This window comes from Leucoraja erinacea, chromosome 29 (assembly GCF_028641065.1).
Source record: "Leucoraja erinacea ecotype New England chromosome 29, Leri_hhj_1, whole genome shotgun sequence".
Taxonomy (NCBI): domain Eukaryota; kingdom Metazoa; phylum Chordata; class Chondrichthyes; order Rajiformes; family Rajidae; genus Leucoraja; species Leucoraja erinaceus.
This window is the reverse complement of record NC_073405.1, coordinates 9746446-9766412: the sequence shown is the minus strand read 5'-3', so window position 1 is coordinate 9766412 and position 19967 is coordinate 9746446. Positions and strand designations below refer to the sequence as shown.

The 19967-nt window shown below is 41.0% G+C and overlaps 1 protein-coding gene across 7 annotated transcripts in view; it reads right to left on the bottom strand.

Annotated features, from left to right (window-relative positions):
• Nucleotides 1-19967, bottom strand: part of dot1l (DOT1-like histone H3K79 methyltransferase) — an 80210-nt gene that overhangs the window by 9707 nt on the left and 50536 nt on the right. For 6 of the 7 annotated variants that reach the window (XM_055658551.1, XM_055658553.1, XM_055658554.1 and 3 more), the window contains exons 16-26: nucleotides 19291-19382; nucleotides 18075-18176; nucleotides 15859-15996; nucleotides 15225-15350; nucleotides 13053-13537; nucleotides 12142-12280; nucleotides 6451-6603; nucleotides 5173-5290; nucleotides 3901-4535; nucleotides 2347-2549; nucleotides 1636-1715 (exon numbers count right to left, since the gene is read on the bottom strand). In XM_055658551.1, the coding sequence (XP_055514526.1) occupies nucleotides 1636-1715; nucleotides 2347-2549; nucleotides 3901-4535; nucleotides 5173-5290; nucleotides 6451-6603; nucleotides 12142-12280; nucleotides 13053-13537; nucleotides 15225-15350; nucleotides 15859-15996; nucleotides 18075-18176; nucleotides 19291-19382 (2271 nt within the window). The remainder of the gene's footprint in view (nucleotides 1-1635; nucleotides 1716-2346; nucleotides 2550-3900; nucleotides 4536-5172; nucleotides 5291-6450; nucleotides 6604-12141; nucleotides 12281-13052; nucleotides 13538-15224; nucleotides 15351-15858; nucleotides 15997-18074; nucleotides 18177-19290; nucleotides 19383-19967) is intronic. The other variant, XM_055658558.1, reaches the window with a different exon arrangement.

The following is a 19967-nucleotide window of genomic DNA, read 5'->3' as shown; positions in this document are numbered from 1 at the left end:
TTCTCACCACCACCTTCCCTAACCAGTCTTGTATTCCACCTTGGAATATGGGGAAGTCATTCCACGTTTTTTATCACTTATTTATTTATTTGTTTTTACACACTCTTTATACATTTAAATCAGCCTACATCCTATTTTTTTTTTAAATTAAATCGATCGTGGTTTAGTTTGTCTATATTTGGATAGTGCTACAAGTTTACCTAACATTATAATTTGATGCCATTTCCACGAGATCCTTCGGAATTTCTTTGCAACTGAACCGCGTGATTTTAAGAGATCATTCTCACGTCAGAAATATCTGTTCCCTGGAATGTTGAGCTGCCAGCCATAGGCATACAGCACAAAACCAGGCCCTTTGGCCCAACTCACCCATGCCGACCAAGATACCCTTCCAAAACTAATCCCACAACCCTCTAAATCTTTCCTATCCACATATCTGTCCAAGTGTCTATTAATTGCTGTTAAAGTACCTGCATCAACTACCTCCTCTGGCAGCTTGTCCTTCCCTCAACCAATTTTATGCAGTGGCTACAAAATCTTAGTTCAGTGTCTCCAAGTTCGTCTGCCTTACCCATGATACTCCTTTAGACCATCATTTCTGCTGTGCTCATTATCCTGGCCCAGCCCGTTTATCTTATTAAACCTACTTGACTTGACCTACGTCTTCTTCTCAATCACTCCACCTGCCGACCTACTCCTCCCAGCCTTTACCCCAACCCCTCACCTGTTTAACCTCCTGCGAGCAATATGAGCAAAGCTTCCTGCCAGGATAATGGTGACCCTTCCACTTAGGGGCAACTCATCCTTCTTGTACAAGTCCCACCTGCCCTGGACCAGGTATCCCAATGATTCAGGTATTTGAAGCCCTCCATTCTATACCAATTTTTCAGCCACACACAACTCTATTGTCTTCCTTTTTTTTGTGAACACAGCACATTTTCACATAACCAGTACATCTTTGCTGAATTACAAAATTTAAATTTTATTCTTACAACACCCTTCCCTAAATGGTGATAAATCAGATGAAAGGCCTCCTTCCAGGAACCTCCCTTCCATGGACTCCATCTACATTTCACGCTGCCTCAGCAAGGCCACTAGCATAATCAAGGACCAGTCTCACCACGGTCACTCCCTCTTCCCTCCTCTCCCATCTGGCAAGAGGTATTGAAGTTTGAAAACTCATAACTCCAGATTCAGGGAGTTTCTTCCCAGCTGATATCAGGCAACTGAACGGTTCTCTCACCAGCTGCTAGAGTGTGGTCCTGACTTCCCATCTACTCATTGGAAACTTTTGAACTATTTTTAATCAGACTTTATCTCGCACTAAATGTTGTACCCTTTATCCGTACATTGTGGATAGCTTGATTATAATTATATATAATCTTTTCTTTGACTGGATAGCATGTAACAAAAAGCATTACACTGTACCTCAGTACACATCATGAGGATATAAAGTAAATTAAAAGGCAAGCATGGAAAGTGTAAAAGGTTAATCAGTAATTCAAAAATAATGTTTCACAATACATATCGTCTATGTTGATTATGGAATATGGAGAAATATGCGACAGCGAGCTAATTTATAAAACTTCCAGCTAAAAAGGGCAATTTTAGTGTGATTTCACAAACTCCATTTACCTGAGTCGCCTTCTGCAGAAACAGATGTAATTTCTTTACTCTCAATCGACACAGTGCATTGAGTTATTTTTCTTTCAATCCTTGAAAAGAAGACAAAATGCGCCTTTACAAATAGAGTGTTGATGAGTGCGTTCGTGACTATGCAGATACTGATCCATCTGATAATCAGACATTTAAAAAACATTTATAACGGATTAACCATTAAACCAATGAAAAATGAAATATGTAATTAAACACTTACCTGCACTTGCATGGTGCCAGAAGGAACGTTAAGCAGACATAGATGTTAATGGACTAAAATGTTAAGAGGTAGCTGATGTTAAAGCTTATGTACGCTTCAATATGCAATACCATTTCTTATTCATTGCAAACCTTCCTATTGTAATTGCAGATTTGTCCAGTTAAATTAAAATTCAAACCACCCTGCCTTATCACTTACAACTAATTTAAAAAAATAGATCAGAGGATGTACGACCAGAAGATCAGCAGCCACAACTGATAAATTCAGATGTCACCATTTCCTTTAGTTCTTAGCACCATTATTTTGCAACAAATTTCATTATAATTCTTTGAGTCAAAAACATAGAGGTGATTATATATTTGTTATTGCACTGCACTTCAGGGCAATGAATCAACTTCAGTTAAATGGATTCCCCTATGTGGATTATTTAAAAGTTATGAATGCATGAAACTTGGAAGAAAGAGCCCCACCTTCCATTCATTTGTTGATTTTCCTCCTCTTGTTCTTCATCAGAGGTAAGTGGTGAATAATGAACACCATTAGACGCAAACATTTTCTTCTTTTTCAAGTTTGGAGGTCCTTCATTATCCTGATGTGGAATTGGAGAGCTTTTCACTGACGTTTCTGGTGATGAAATTGCTGTTATTTCCAGAGGTTGATTGATATTATTGACCTAAATTGCAAAGAAAAATGAACTCCATCATTTTGTAGCGTTTGTTGCTTCCTGCCTTTGCTAATCGATTACCTTCTGGGTGTGCAATTAATTATTAAAGTGGTCAACTTTGAGAACCAAAATGAAAAAACATCAAAACATTCACGAAGGCTGCCAAAAACAAATCCTGCTGTTGTCAGGCAGTTTTATATCCATTCTATGTACAAGTCTGTTAATAATCTTTTATACTTTGGAACAATAACCAAAAAGATCTTAATTAGGTATATTTACTAGATTTATCTATAACACTTCTATGACCTCTTGCTCTGTAAGCTGGCATACATTTAGGGGTTACAGTGATTTCATCATCCACACAGGGAGAAACAGGGGATATAAGCTGGTCTCCAAGTCATAAACCACACCTATCAGGTAACTAGACCCAGAACTAGTATTTCTACGTGATCAATGAGATTAATGATATCAAGCTATCTGCAGAACAAAGGCAGCAACATAAACTTTATTGCAAGAACATTGCCGTTAAAGGTCCCCTACAAAGATCACCCTTCTCAGTCATGGAATTAGAGTGCTGGAAATTCCAAGCGGATGGGACTTTGCCACTGGATTTCATTTGAAGTCCAGCAGTGGGTTGGACTGATAACTGCATTAGGTCTTGAACTTTTACACAGCAACCCTATGGGCAAGTTCCAGCTTTATTGAAGTTTCAAAGGTCTGTTATTCAAGTTTAGAAGGCTTGCTATTCAAATTGTAGCTGCTAACGCCAGCTAACAAGATTTGCCCCAATGGGCATTCAAAAAACTTTTAAAAACACAATATTTCAATTACCACCTTTATTCTATGATTGATATACCGTTCAAAGCTACATCAAAATGTGTCTCTGCATTCATAGATTGCCATCTGTTAAGAAGTTACTGATTGATTGAAATATACAGCATAGAAATAGGCGCTTCGGCCCTCCGATCCACGCCGACCATCAATCACCCGTTCACAGTAGTTCTAAGTTATCTTACTTTTGCATCCACTCCCTACACACAAGGGGCAATTTACAGAGACCAATCAATCTACAAATCCACACGTCTTTGGAATGTAAGAGGAAACCGAAGCACCTGGACGAAAGCCACGCGATCATAAGGAGATCATGCAAACTCTACACAGACAGCACCCAAGGTCAGGATAGAACCCAGGTCTCTGGCGCCGTGAAGCAGCAGCTCAACCAGTTGCGCCACTGTGCCGCCTTCAGGATTTTTTCTTACTTTGTGGCAATATCTATGTTCATTCAAAATAGGTTTGGAACTCAACGTCCAGATTCTCCTGCAAATTTATCAGTAGAACACAAGTAAATCAAACCACCTACCATTGAATTTATATTCAAAGGAGATCCTGAAGACAGACCCAGAGAAGCAAGCAGGGATTTCCGTTTAGGAGAACTGCCTACATTCATATTGGAAGTCATGGAAGAACGTTTTCTTCTGCCCTTCTTTTTGCCTTCTTGAGACATTGGCTGTCCAGTTTCCAACTTGATGGTTGACGGAATCGAAGCCTGTTTGTTTAAAACCGGCTGCTTTATATTTCCACCATTTGCAGTGGAAAATATTATTCTTCGTTTAGATTCGTTCTCTTGATCAGAGGCACCTTGGTCCGATGGTAAATCTTTATTCATTACCTCCGAGAAGGCCTTTTGTGTGTCTGCATACTGTAAAACCCCAACAATATTCGGTGAACTGGCTGGTGGGTTTTGACAGCTGGGGAGCCTAGGGCTGGCTGAATGCTGCGAAGCTGGACAATTGTGTTCAGAACTCCGAGGCTGCATCAGCTGCATTGTTGGATGCGGCAAGGTTGTACTCTGCAAGGCAGAACTGTTGGCAAGGATACCTATGCTGGTGGAATCAGATTCTTCCAATGTCTTGTCGTGACTATTCGGTGTTGACTGGATGGAAGAACCAGAATGGAGTCCATTGACTGTCACAGAACCAGCTGAGTAACAAAAACCTACCAAACGAAAAACAATCCCAGTTTTGAGAATAATACCTTGTGCTACTTGGTACATAAGCACTCAAGAAAAGTTTTAAAAAAGTTTCACAAAATCTCAGCAGCATTTTTCTCTCAAAATTAAAGTAATGCAATTTTTACATTCATTCACTGAACTGGAATTGCTCGAAATTTTACAGAATATAGAACAGAATAGCACAGGAACAGGCCCATGATGTCTGTGCAGATCAAGATGCAAAGATGAATTAATCTCACCTGCCTGTACATGTTCCATATCCCTCATTACTAGCATATTGATATCAATACACATTAGATAACTACCATTAATTTGATTTGATAAATGTGTGATCTTTAATCTCCTTCTGCCCAGCATCAAAATAATAAATTGTGGAACATTCACATTACTATAGAGACAAATTAAGATCTGATCAAAGTATTAATTGAAGTCTGAAGGTCCCAAGCCTCAAACGTCACCTATCCATGTTTTCCAGAGATGCTGCCTGACCAGCTGAGATACACCAGCACCTTATCTCTTTCTTTGTCAACCAATATTTACAGTTCCTTGTATCTCCTGTTCATTGTATCAATTGCATTATCATACAGGATAATTAAATAACAAATGGAAAAGAAACGCTACCTGAGGTAGCCAAAGACTGTGGTTTGTTTGCAGCTGCATTTCCATAATTAGCACCATATTGTTTGTCAAGCATCGAAAAGTCACGATTTGAAACATGAATAGGACTAGGTGTGTTTCTCTATAAAATAAAGCATGCCAAATTAATTAGCTCAAAGCAGTAAAGCCGTAGTTTTGATATTACTTCTCGCTAGATATTTAAAACAACATACTTGAGACAAACGGACAAAAATTACGTAGCTTCACACAAATTTTGACTCTGAAAAAATTAGTTGTTAAATATTAACTGCAGCCTTGAAAATCAACTCCCTTGTTGTTCAATAGACTGGTAGAGTCCAATTTATTTGCATCGCGTTTTGCTTAGTATATTTCAACAATGGTTTACAATTTTTGTCACTGAGGCCTGTTACAAGGATTCATTTTCCTGTCATTGGCCCTCCTGAAGGACTCCTTCTTGCAACAACATAATGGAAGGAATACCGGCAGGTTTTCTCATTTGATTTCGGGAATGCAATCCAGGTTTAGGACGCACTGCAGGTCTGTAGATGGAACTACGGCTGGAATGGTGATCAAGTTTTTTTGTGAATTAAATCATCATACTGTTTAATGAATTGATAAATTGCCAAAGATTTGAAGGGAATGCCACAGCAAATGAGAAAATACACGGAGAAGATGTTGGTCACTACTGGGTTAAAATCGCATGCTCTTTGAAGAAGTAGCTGCCAATGTTTTTTACTGCGACACTGCAGGTACAGAAAAGTGTGATCCAAGCATTGCTGGCGGTAACACTGCAATCGACAGCAGGTTATTGAGTTATCACAACAAATTTAATCAACAAGCTCATAAGTGGCGTCACCAAAATGAAAAAACAAGTGAGATAAAGGCAGAGGTGGAAGGGCTAAAGCGAGAATGTGGAATGGCTAATGAAAGCAGCGGCATGGGCAACTTCAAGGCAGCAAAGCAAACCACGGCAGCACATCAGAATGACCAAGTCAAAAGAGGGTAAGTCGTTAGTGAGAGTTCAGGTTTGTATGCAATGTTTCAGTGGAAGTTTAACTGGGCATTTAGTAATGTAATGAAAAGGATGGATGAGATTCATGGAGAGACATGACTAAATAGGAGAGAGATGGTGTTACAGCTACTGATTCATGAAGTCTTCAAACCTAAACAGGGCACCAAACTGGTAAGATTAGCAAAGACATGGGAATATTATTATCCAAAAAACGCTAAACAAATTTAAATTTCTTATGAAATGTAGCGTTTTGAGAAAATGTTACTCACCGCTTTCTCAGCACGAACTGGTAGAACTACACTGGCCAGAGGAATGCTAACAGGCAATTTGTTTGGTTGAACAGTGCTCAATGGAATACTGATTGGTAGGCTGGTTATGGTTTCTGAATTATTAACTGGACTTTTGTTAAACTCTTTCGAAAGCTGTGGGGAAATGAAAAAATAAACATGTTATAAAACAGTACAAAGAGTCAGAAAGTAAAATTAATGCAACCATGTAGAAATTGAGATTAGGTTGATGGCACTGAATTGTGTCAGCATCATTTGAAGTAACACTTATTGATAACAGTGCAAATCTTCCAAGATTCACATAGCTCAGCTAGGAGATAAGGCCATACTTACACTATTCCTGAACAGATGCTGACGCACCATTCCATTCCATTGGACACATCAATGGGACATCTTCATTGGGCCAGCAAATGCATCAATCCAAATGAAGCAATGCTAACCCAGACAGGATTTCCCACTCTCAGGTAACTACTTACTATGCAATAGTAAGATTACAAAAGCCATTGAAAAAGTATAAAGCAATACACTAAAAATGACAGGCTGGATCAGCAGTTCACTTTCAGCTGTTGGCATTGAAGTCCTTGGCATCCATTGCTACTTGCTGACAGATTTGCAAGGACATGCAAATCTAGCAGGACCCACCTACTCTTGAGACTTCTGATGCCGAGAAGGAAAATAAATAAGTACCCATATTTCCCGGCAACGAAGACGCACCTGCATCGAAGACACACCTCCATTTTGAGTTGCTAAATTTTGAAAAAAGTCTGACCGGACAGGATCAAGGGTTTGGTTTAGTCCAGGGGTCGGGAACCTTTTTTGCATAGTGGCCAGGACCCATGTTTGTGAGCGGATGGCGGGCCACATCTATCGCCATAGTTAATGAATGGGGGTAATAATACATACTAATTAAATTAGTAATTAGTAATAATACATACTAATAATACATAAATTAGTAATAATACATATTAATAATACATAGTTTTCACGTCTTTATCAATTAGTTTTCTGCAATTTCCAGATCCCCTGCGTGCCCCGGGATTGGCTGCAGTTCCCAGATCCCTCGCATCCCTGGGACCAGCTGTCGCGCCAAGGTCGCCTGCCCCAGGACTAGCTGTAGCGCCCAGGTAACCTGCTAGCCCCGGGTCTAGCTGTAGCGCCCAGGTAACCTGCTAGCCCCGGGTCGCTGTAGCGCCCAGGTAACCTGCTAGCCCCGGGTCTAGCTGCAGTTCCCAGGTCGCCAGCGAGCTCTGGGTCTAGCTGCAGTTCCGCTGTCTGGTCCCGGCGGCCACTCTCAGCCACCCGAGCTACTGAGTGAATTGCTAGCATGATCCCCGACCCCCTCTTTCTCAATGCTCCTACCGTCCACGCAACTTTACCCCTGGCGGCACAGCCGTGCTGACCCGGGTCTGACTCCCTACACGCTGTGGAAGGAACTCTCCCCCACCAACAGTGCTGTCCTTTTACAGCCGCTGTACTGAGGGTAGTCAAGTCTATCTTTCTCGGCTAACAATCTAACCTTCGGCTTCCAAGATGCAGGTAAATTTTCGGGTAAAAAATAGCATCTTCATTGCCGGGAAATACGGTAAAGAGGATTGCTCAATTTCAATAGAGTTGGCAGGGCAAGGATTTAGGAGGGAAAAGGGAGCATGTTCCTTTACTTAATCTTCACACCTTCATGCTTTTAATTATTGGCAAATGTTTTAGTCATGTATTTTATTTTAATATTTTATTTAGATCAATTTTAAAAGCTTTTAAATTTCCTACTGAACTTTAACAGCTGCCAAAACTCAGCCCTAGCTATTCAGCTGTCAGAGTATGTCAGGAGCATTTCAAGGTTGTGTTTATTTACTGTAGTGTTCAGAGCAAGCACAATATGGTCAGCAAAAAGCTGTCAGATGTCACAGATTCCCCACCCTCCATAACAGTTTATTAAAGTGACAGTGGTTCTGGATTCCTAGCAATACATTAAAAAAAAAACAATGCAAATTTATGCAGTTGTTTTAGCGACGCGAGGAAGTTTCTTGGTGATTTATCATGAACCGACTGGGATGTTATTCTGTTATTTCAGTGACCAAAATACTGGAGATTGAAGCCAGTTGAAAAAGTAACAACTTGCATCCTTAAAAAAATCCATCGCGTTGGTATCACGCCACCCGACCCGTGGAGCTGGGGAACGCCACCCGACCCGTGGAGCTGGAGACCGCCACCCGACCTGCTGGGCTGGAGAACGCCAGGAAAGCCCCGGGGCTGGAGACCGTCAGCAGAGCCGCGGGGCTGAAGACCGCCTGCGGAGTAACGCAGACGCGGAGCAACGGAGCGGCAGAACACCAGCGCGCACCAAGCCAGCTCGGCCCACCAGAAGCACCAACAGACGGCGACGGGTACGAAAACACCGCCTGGGACGCAGAGGTGGGTTAAAGGCCAGGTTAGAGCTAGCCCCACACAGGGCAGCGATTCCTAGCCTTTTCCTCGCCAACGTGCGCTCACTGGCAAACAAAATGGATGAACTCCAGCTAAGGATCACCTCCCACAACCGGATCAAGGACTGCAACATCCTGATCTTCACGGAAACTTGGCTCAACACTGACGTTCCTGACAGCGCCATCCAGCTATCGGGGCGTCATTTACTCCGAGCGGACAGGACATCAGACTCTGGTAAGACCAGAGGGGGGGGGGGGGTCTGTGCATTTATGTAAACAAAGCATGGTGCACGGACTCCACCATCATCGAGAGTCACTGCTCAGCTAACCTTGAGTTCCTCTTGGTTAGATGCAGACCGTTCTATCTGCCCAGAGAGTTCACCTCCACTGTTGTGACTGCAGCCTATATCCCTCCTGATGCTAATGCCAAGCTTGCAATGAAAGAGCTGCATACTGCCAGTAGCAAACAACAGACGCACAACCCCGAGGGAGCCTTCATTGTTGCGGGTGACTTCAATCACTCCAACCTGAAGACTGTACTCCCCAAATTCCACCAACATGTATCCTTCCCCACTAGAGTAGACAAGACACTAGATAAAGTCTACACCAACATGGCTGAAGCTTACAAAGCCATCCCCCTCCCCCACCTTGGTCAGTCTGATCACGTCTCATTGTTCCTGCTCCCTAAGTACTCCCCACTCATCAGACGGGTTAAACCAACTGTGAGGACAGTTAAAGTCTGGTCAGAAGAAGCGGACTTCACACTTCAGCAGTGTTTTGGAAACACTGACTGGAAGGCGTTTTTTGCAGCCCAGGCCACCCTTGACTCTCACACGGACATTGATTCCTATACATCCTCTGTTCTGGACTTTATAAACTCCACCATCAATAGTGTCACCTCCCTCAAACAGGTGACCATATACCCGAATCAGAAGCCATGGATGAACAGCGAGGTCAGGCTACTGCTGAAAGCACGGGACACCGCTTTCAGGTCAGGCGATGCTCGAGCCTACAGTTCATCCAGGGCTAACCTGAAGAGGGGCATCAGGAAGGCCAAGCACTGCCATAAGCTCAGGATTGAGGAGCACTTCAACAACAACTCCGACCCCCGACGCATGTGGCAAGGCATCCAGGCCATCACGGACTACAGACCCTCCAACATCACCCCCACATCCAGCGACGCCTCCTTCCTTGAGGAGCTTAATCACTTCTATGGCCGCTTCGACAGGGACAATCTAGAGACAGCCATCAAGGCTGTGCTACCTGCCGATCACCAACCCCTCACACTCACCCCCTACGACGTGTACGTGGCACTGAGTAGGACTAATGCACGTAAAGCTGCTGGCCCTGACGGCATCTCCGGGCGCGTGCTCAGGGCCTGTGCTGCGCAGCTGACAGACGTCTGGACTGACATCTTCAACCTGTCACTTGCCCAAGCAGTTGTCCCCACTTGCCTTAAAACCACCTCCATCGTGCCAGTGCCAAAACACTCCACTGCGGCAAGCCTCAACGACTTCCGCCCAGTTGCATTTACCCCCATCATCACCAAGTGCTTCGAGAGGCTGGTCCTGGCACACCTCAAAAGCTGCCTACCCCCCACACTGGATCCCTATCAGTTTGCCTACCGTAAGAACAGGAGTACGGAGGATGCCATCTCAACGGCACTTCACTCCGCCCTCTCCCACCTCGACAACAGAGACACTTATGTAAGAATGCTGTTCATCGATTACAGCTCAGCATTCAACACCATTATACCATCAAAACTGATCACCAAACTCGGTAACCTGGGCATCGACCCCTCCCTCTGCAACTGGATACTGGACTTTCTAACCAACAGACCCCAGTCTGTGAGGTTAGACAAGCACACCTCTTCAACCCTCACCCTGAACACCGGCGTTCCACAGGGCTGTGTGCTGAGCCCCCTCCCCTACTCCCTCTTCACCTATGACTGCACACCTGTACATGGTACTAACACCATCATCAAGTATGCAGATGATACAACGGTGATGGGCCTCATCAGCAACAACGATGAGCTGGCCTACAGGGAGGAGGTCCAGCACTTAGCAGCATGGTGCGCTGACAACAACCTGGCCCTTAACTCCAAGAAGACCAAGGAGCTCATTGTAGACTTCAGGAAGTCCAGAGGCGGCACGCACACCCCCATCCACATTAACGGGACGGAGGTGGAACGTGTTTCTAGCTTCAGGTTCCTGGGAGTCAACATCTCCGATGACCTCTCTTGGACCCACAATACCTCTACTCTGATCAAGAAGGCTCATCAGCGTCTCTTCTTCCTGAGGAGACTGAAGAAGGTCCATCTGTCTCCTCAGATCCTGGTGAACCTCTACCGCTGCACCATCGAGAGCATCCTTACCAACTGCATCACAGTATGGTATGGCAACTGCTCTGTCTCCGACCGGAAGGCATTGCAGAGGGTGGTGAAAATTGCCCAACGCATCACCGGTTCCACGCTCCCCTCCATTGAGTCTGTCCAAAGCAAGCGCTGTCTGCGGAGGGCGCTCAGCATCGCCAAGGACTGCTCTCACCCCAACCATGGACTGTTTACCCTCCTACCATCCGGGAGGCGCTACAGGTCTCTCCGTTGCCGAACCAGCAGGTCGAGGAACAGCTTCTTCCCGGCGGCTGTCACTCTACTCAACAACGTACCTCGGTGACTGCCAATCACCCCCCCCCCCCCCCCCGGACACTTATTATTATTTATTCAAATTGTTTGCTATGTCGCTCTTCAAGGGAGATGCTAAATGCATTTTGTTGTCTCTGTACTGTACACTGACAATGACAATTAAAATTGAATCTGAATCTGAATCTGAATCACCAACATGGTCCTTATATCACACAACCAAAAACACTTTTCACCGTTCTGTTGTACATGTGACAATAATAATAAACTAGACTAAATACAAAAAAAAACTAACACACGCTTGTGTTAGAGATAATGATGACATTGGCTATTCACAAAGCAATGGCTGAGTATTTACTTTAAAAAAAAAAGAAAAATCTTGTCTCATGATTTTACATGCAGTAACATATTGTATAATTGAAGTCAAGCCGCGACTTCTCTCCATACATTTTGAAAGGATTTTTCGTGTTGTGAACTATAAAATACGCCACTCTGCCTAGGCAGACAAGTGAATAATGTAAATGAAGAGCGGGTGACATGATTGGGACTCATTCAGCTAATGTGAATAATGCCACATTGTGTTTATCTCGTAAACCTTCAACATAATAATACCTTCTCAATGCTTTTCTCACATGCCATCTGCTGGATTGTTGGTGATGATGGTTGTAGCTGTTCACTGGAACCATGCTGAATACCATTAGGAAGTCCTGCGTTTGGATGAGGCAGGCCAGTTTCTCTCAGGTTTTCAAACCTGCAACGCAAGAGGTTGTTGCACTTCAATATAACAATGAAACTGACTGCACAACCATGCACTTAAAAAGTAACAAATTGTTCTATTTGGGACCCTTAATCGCCAAAAGCAACATTAAGAATGTGTTGTAAATTTCCTAAGATTCAAAGCTTTCTGAAACAAAAGCTGTCCAAACTTTGATCTTGCCAGTTGCTTGGAGATTTATCTGTAGTTTCGTGATATTTCTCCTCCATTGATCAAGTTTAGAATCCTTCTGTTGCAGAATTGTGTATTACAGATATGTTTGCGAGATTCTGTGAATTAAATTCTTTGAAAATACTAGATGCAAAGTGATCGTGTTGTTATGAACACAGGCACATTAAAATGCCATTTACCTTTTAAATTTCAGGCGTTTTGGATGCCGTCATGACTAAAACAAATTTAGTTTATTTTAATAGTTCAGTTATCACTCATTTTTTTTTATCATCGATAAATTTACTCACTCTTTTGCACATTCATCCTGTCAAAATTGTGCAGTAGTCCAATTAAAAAAAAATCTGAATGATTTTAGATTTGGTCAAATTATTAAAAGTGCTAATGGAAGATGGATTACAACATTAAGCACTGTTCTAATTGTAGATAGATTTTAATAAATGCAAGTGAAGATTTATTTAATAAACAGCCAAGCAATATTTAAATCCACAAGGGGGCAGTATTTTCATCTTGCATTTTGAGTAGTGCTAACAAACCACTACTGCAGTTCTGATTCACTCTTCACTAATCTGTCACTAACCTCTGGGCACAGGTCAGCTGTGCTTCATGTGCCAGCTTTCCCCCTCCTGTGTGGTCCTGGTTCAGATGTCGTCGAAGTGCTATTTTGGCTGGAGAAAATCTGGTGTAGTCAGGAAGAGAATGACTCAACGATCGGTCCAATTTGTGTTTGCTCATAAGATTTGGCATGCACAGTCCATTTTCCTGGTCTGGGAACACAGTGTTGTATACGTTCTGTGATTTGGAAGAAGGTCGGCTTAAAGAACTGTGAATTTCAAAAGGAGTTGCACTTCCATTAATCGAGAGTTCAGGGCTCAAACCATTCATACTTCCCATTGGAATTTTAGGACATTCAACTTCAAGTTGAAATCTATTTCTTTCAGTATCCATTTCATAATTCTTGTTTTTGTGACGTAACTGAAGGGATACATCATCTGATGGCATGTAAGATTTAAGCTGTATTAATTCTTGCTGTCGTTGACACTTCTCCAATTCCACAATGCTTATCTAATGGTATCAGAGGGAAGAGAATAGAAAAAGCTTTAATCCATTATAATATTTCTCCAAATTTAACTGTAAACATAATTTTAAGTTTAAAACCTAAATAAGTGGATGCAAAGTTTCCTTTAAAAATAATTAAATGACAATGGAAGTTATGAGTATTAATGGGAATTTGTAAGCCATTATCTTCCCCATAACCTATTTAAATTTCATTTTCAGATTGTCAATTTTTTATATATTTCACATTACTTAATCAAAACTCAATTATTCACACAATTATCCTTTTGACCTGAAATATGGGTTTCAATCCAATTCAACAGAATCAAAACCTGTTATATCAGTGGAACGTGTGTGTGTCTCAGATGTCAAAAGTGGCAAATTAATATTAACACGTTTGAGAGCCATATTAAAATCAGCACATTCTAATAAGGTTATAAGCTTGGAGTTTATTTTAAATCTGTGAGAGGAAGCCATTTTTAAACTATGCTGAAATGGAATTACATTTATTTCTCGTTGTGCTCTGCAACCCACAAAAAAAAAAAAGTTTCTACTGAGGCCTATGCCTCAGACAAGCAAATCCTCCATCCTTTGGAACTCCCTCTCCAATTCTAGCTCTTGACTACACTTTCATTAATAACCCCTAGAACATCTTCAAACAAGATTTTTAACATCTGCTCCAGCTTTCATTGTACAGAGACAACGAAATGCATCCAGCTTTCATTGTACGGCCTGCCATTAGATTTTGGATGGCAACACTCCAGTAAAGTGCCTTCATACATTTTTTCCAACAACTGTACAGTTGCAGTTCTGTTTAAACATCAGTTCCAAATGTAATATTATGGGCACATTAAATTAAATTTCATATTCTACCCTGTATATTTAAGCAGCATTAAATGATCCACGATTTTACTGACAAGTCTTCCCGTCAACATTAAAATGTAAATCATTGCTCCCCAAGGACATACTCCAGGATCACAAAACATTAGTACAAATAGCTCATTTTCCAAAATTATTTAAGAGGAAAAAACTGTGCTCAGTACGTTCAAACCAACGTCTGAGAAGCACCAACTATTATGCGATTAAGTATGTATGTTCTTCGTCTTAAAGGAACCACAGTTGCACAAGTGTGTAGTCGCTGCCTCATAGCTCCAGTGACCTGGGCTCACCCCTGAACTTCAATGCTCTCTGTTTGTTCTCCCTGTGGGGGTCTCCCCTAGAAGGGAGTGGAGGTGGGGGTGAGTGGCAGGTGTTGGAGGAGTTCATAAATTAATAAGAATTCACACAGACCCCAGGTCTGTACTGTGACCATAACAAAGCTCAGTCGAGTTAGGAACAGACTCAGAAATATGGCTTGTGGGACCGCTGACGTGGACAGGAGAACCATTACATTTAACCGGTTTGTAAAAGTTAAAATGTTCAACCAGTATCATCCTTGTCAGACATGATGCAAAGTCAAGTTGAAGTATAGGAATGGCTATCACAGCTCCTCATTATCAATGCCCGTCTACGACCAAACTATTAATGAACGACTGGAAGATCCATCAAATCTGAAATTCGAGTACACGGTAAGCATCCTTCTTACATGCTTGATAACGTCTCTCTCTCTCTCTCCCCCCCCCCCCCCCCCCCCCCCCCCCCCCCCCCCCCCCCCCCCTGCAAAAAATATATACAGAATAGCTTGAGATTATCCTACCTGAAGCTCTAAGCAGTGCCTCTGTTTTTCTGAGATCTGGCCCTTCAAGGTTTGTTTCTCCTTCAGCAGGTTGTCCAAAGACAGTGAAGACCAATCTAAACTCAGATCTTCACATCGTGCTTTCAGCTGGAGAATATGAACCGCATGAAATGCCCATCAACTGCCCCTCACCCACATAATATATTTATTTGTTTGAAAAATTAGATTACATTATCTTAAATATCTAAGTCCATTGCCCTGTATTACATTCTCCTTAAAATTGTCTTAAAGCGAATTTCTATATCTGTGAGATCATTAACTTGCTTTACCATACAAGACAATGGAACAATGTTTTATTTTCTTCCTCAACCCTTACTCTGCACCACTGTTAACCAAGTTACAGTATAAATATTCCTTCATTGACCATCAGAACCAAAGATGTATCTTTCATTGTATTCCCTGCAACATTATTATCGTAAAACCATAATTAATTTATTTTTTATGTACGATTATTTTTTTTGATAAAAACTGATATTACAACATCTACTTTCTAATTACAATTCAACAGATCAAGCCACTCAACCTGCCATTGAATTTTGAAAAAGGCCATGTTTATTTTCAATTACATCCCACTCCAAACCCATTAAATAATTACCAGCTGCAGACTTTGTTTCCTGAGGTCACCATTGTCCTTTTCCAGCTGCTTTGTCTGTTCTTTTAGCTGCCTGTTGTGCGCAATAATCTCTTTCTGTGCTTGGAGTAAATCATTGAACGTCATGGCCTTTATACCCAACTGGAAGAAAACGCAAGGTGTCAAGTGTCAATTTAAAATGCTGTTGAGCAGAGCCAGCTCTTCTCAATTCATTACTGCTCATACACACATTGTAGCCTTATTCAATTATTTACCAAAAACCTCAAATTATTCTGAAACATGAGAAAAATTAGAAAACCAACTTTTTGATTGTCAAACCCATATACAATTCAGTGAATGGATTTAAAACAATCTAGTGAAGATTTACAATAGTGTATTTGTTCAACCTACCTTATTAAATTATTTAAAATCTACATAAGTTATAGGAGCATTCAGCCACATCAAGTCTACTTCATCATTCAATCATTGCTGACCTATTTTTAATCTCTCAACCCCATTCAGGAGCCTTCTCCCCAGAAGCCCTGATATAAGATAATTATCAGTTTAATTTAGTGAAAGCAGCTGACCAAAAAGGCTTGCCAAAAAAAAAAACGTTGTAAGTCAGTAGTCTTGAAACATGTCATGGCAATTAAATAATTACAATTTCAAACAGCTAGTGTCAAGGGACGGGTTTGAGGGATTTGGAGAGAGAAGGTCTATTTACTCAACAAATAGGGCTCAATCAGGCAGGGTAAATCTAGGTCAATTTCTGTAGCTCTACTGAAATAAAGACCGAGAATATTTTGCCCACTGGCTTCCTTTTGATTATTCAATGCAAACACTACTTGTAATGGCAATTTCTTTCTTCTCCAATATCCAACTTTCCGTCGCCATTACCACACGTAAGTAGGAGTGATCTTACGCAGATTTCAAAAGAACAGATCTTCGGGTCGTTATTTCCGGTTTAATTGATTCTTTATTGAAGTGGTTGTACAGACAAAGAGATGATCATATCAGGTTCTCCTTATTCTCATACAAGCCGTAACTTTCCGTTCTCTCCCATCTGGTAAGAACTGTGTGCTCTCTCTCCCGTGCCTGGTCTGATCTGGTCACTCTCTGTCCACTGGTTATATGTAACTCCCTTCTATGCGTCTAGTGCCCGCTCCCAAGTGTTCAAAATATATATCTAGACAAAATAATATAATATGCCAACAGTATCTAGCCTAAGCATAAATGGCTCCTACACTACTGTATAGCCTTAAAGGAACCTAACATTATTTAAGTTTGTAAACAGATTTGGTGGAATAAAACTGAAAGAGAATGAGAAAATAATTTGTCTCAACTAGGTTTATATACTACTAATACAGATGTCTCTCAATTTGCACTAAAGCCAATTGTATTCCAGGGTCGGTACATTAAGGATTGTGATGGCTTACAATAGCATCTCATTAGTTTTTACCTAAACACTCACATACTTAATTTTAACTTTACAATTGTCAAACGTGGAAATAAAAATCTGAATTAGAGATCTAAAAATAATTTTTAAAAAGCCGTGCCTGCTGTCCAATCTTTATTTTGCTTTTTGCACATCATTAAATCCAATTTATATCTCCAGGTTTATACCTCCCGGTTAAGGCTCTGCACGTCTCAGTGAAGATTCCTCAAAACGTTTGGTTGAAGAGCCTCACAGTTTCTTGTCCTGTTCAGAGTCTCCGCAGAGAGCGCCACACTGAAACAGATGCCAGTTAGAAAATGTCTCCTCAATCCGTGGCAATCCAGCGAGGTAACGGCAAGCGAGTGCCTTTCCTGCTAACTGCTGTCAGTAATTAATTTCTGAGCAATGTTTTCACATAATTCAGATTCAGATTCAATGTGCCCCACATTATGAGAAGCTAGACAGTCTCTATCCTACCTTGTCAACTTTTCAATCAGGTCATTTTACATATTAAGTGCATACTAAGGATTCAGAATGAAAGCTTTATAAAGGGGATAGGACTCATAACCAACTCTTAACATGTTATGGGACAGCAAGATTGTGTATACAATACAAACACAGCAAATAAAGTTCAGTGCACGTGATACAGGCTAATGTGTTTTACAAAGATTTCCACTTGAAATGTTAACATATTTGTATGATTTAGTCATATTTGTATGATTTAGTCATATATAAAGAAACCTCAAGGTAATGCAGGGCTTAGCACGTATTTTACATTCTACACATGAAGCCACACAATTCATACCTCTTCAAGTTTCTGCTGAAAAAGATGGCGGACCTCTTCCTTTTGCGTCTGACAATGTCTAAACAGCTGCTGCGCTGTTCCTGTCAACTGCATGTTCTTCAACTGCAAACCAAATAAGATTATTACCTTTTGTTTACAGCCACCTACATGGATAGCATCTTCTGAAATTTGTCAAACAAAAGGGATTGCCTCAACCTTTGATCTAATTGGATCACATTCAATGCTCGGGGCGATTCTAATTTCCTCCAAGGTAAAAGATTATTATACCAAAACACTTCCCTAGTGATTTTAGTTAGAAAATTCAACTACTACTAGTATTGTAAATATAAAGTCTGTTCATTCAGAAGTCAACTGGATAAACCAAAAACTATTTATTCTCCTGCCCCTGATGTGTCTTTGTATCCTTTAACATCAACAGAAACTCCAATGTATACACTGATAACTGCATAAAAGATTGGGACATGCCTTGTAGGAATTTTGCTTGGTGCAGCCCAATGTGAATGTTATTGCCAAAACGAGTTAAGAAAGAATCCCAAAATATTATAGTAGAAAAATTGGAAACGCAGTAAATGGAATGAATCGGGTACAGAAGAGGGACAGAGGGAGATAAAAACAAATTTCTAAACAGAGAGCTGGGGCAAGTGTGGGTGTGCAAACAGAGATAGGAAAAATAATACATTGACATGTGAGAATGAGAGATAAATTAGATGAGCAGTGGTGGTGCTTGCATTGAACCTATACTTTTTTTTTAAAATGTGCAATGATTTACGATATTTTACAATTCATTCATTGCCTTTTAGCAGCCCGTTTGAAATTCAGTAATGCTCAATAAACAATGTCATTGACAGGTTTCACAGCAGCATCAGCCTGTGGCTGGCTCATTGGACATCTGTCAAGGTATTTTGCAGCTGCTTCAAGCCAGAGACTTTGGCAGCTTCAAGCCAAAATCTCGCGCATCGGAGAATAGTGTGTCATGAATGCTTAGTTTGTCTTTGACATCTAATCCTGGCCCTACAGCTGCAAGGGAAGCAGTATTACACTTTACGTCAAAGCTCACTTTTGCCTAGATGTTGAAAGAACACTAACCTTGCTGCCTGTACATCTAAATCAATACTCCCAAGTTAAGCCTGCACAATCTTTAATCCATTACATCTGCCATATATTTTTGAAACATTAAAGGTTTACTGTCATTTTACAGTTGAATAAAAAGATATACCTTTTCCTGGTCCAGTAACTGCTGCAAATTTGTCTTATATTGAGGTGTCTTCATATATGCCATGAACTGCAGATACTGCAACCTGAAAGACTCTGGATTTGACCAATACTAGTTAATATATCAATATATAATTCATTTAAATGATCACATTCCTTCAATCAAGCAGTGAAATAAATAAAACTTATTGAAGAGACATTTTCAAACCCTTAAACATTTTGTGCTTCTTGAAATTTTGAACTTCAATGAAGTCCAAGTTTCGGTGGGCATTTCCTGTTGCTGTGTGAACAAGTTTTAAAAAACTTAAATACAAGCTTAAAATGAAGAAATATTAGTATGTAAATATCCAGCAATAGAGGATCAACAAAACCAATTTGTGCTGCAAATATTTAACTTCCAGTCAGATTTCACGGTACTGCACAATAAATGCTCAACTTTAAAGTTATTGAGAAGTACACAAAAATGCAGTTGTTATAATTTTTAGAAAAATGTTGGAAACATTCAGCAGGTAGTATTGAGCTGCTGTGTCCTTTCAGCATTTTCCATTTCAAAATTTAAAAGGAGGCTTTGGGCATAAAATGTGGTAGCATTCATGAATACACTACCAAGCCCAGTGTGTGTGTGGTGTGAACGTTTGCACCATACTGCTGAAAAAACAACCTGCCAGTTTGACTATAAAG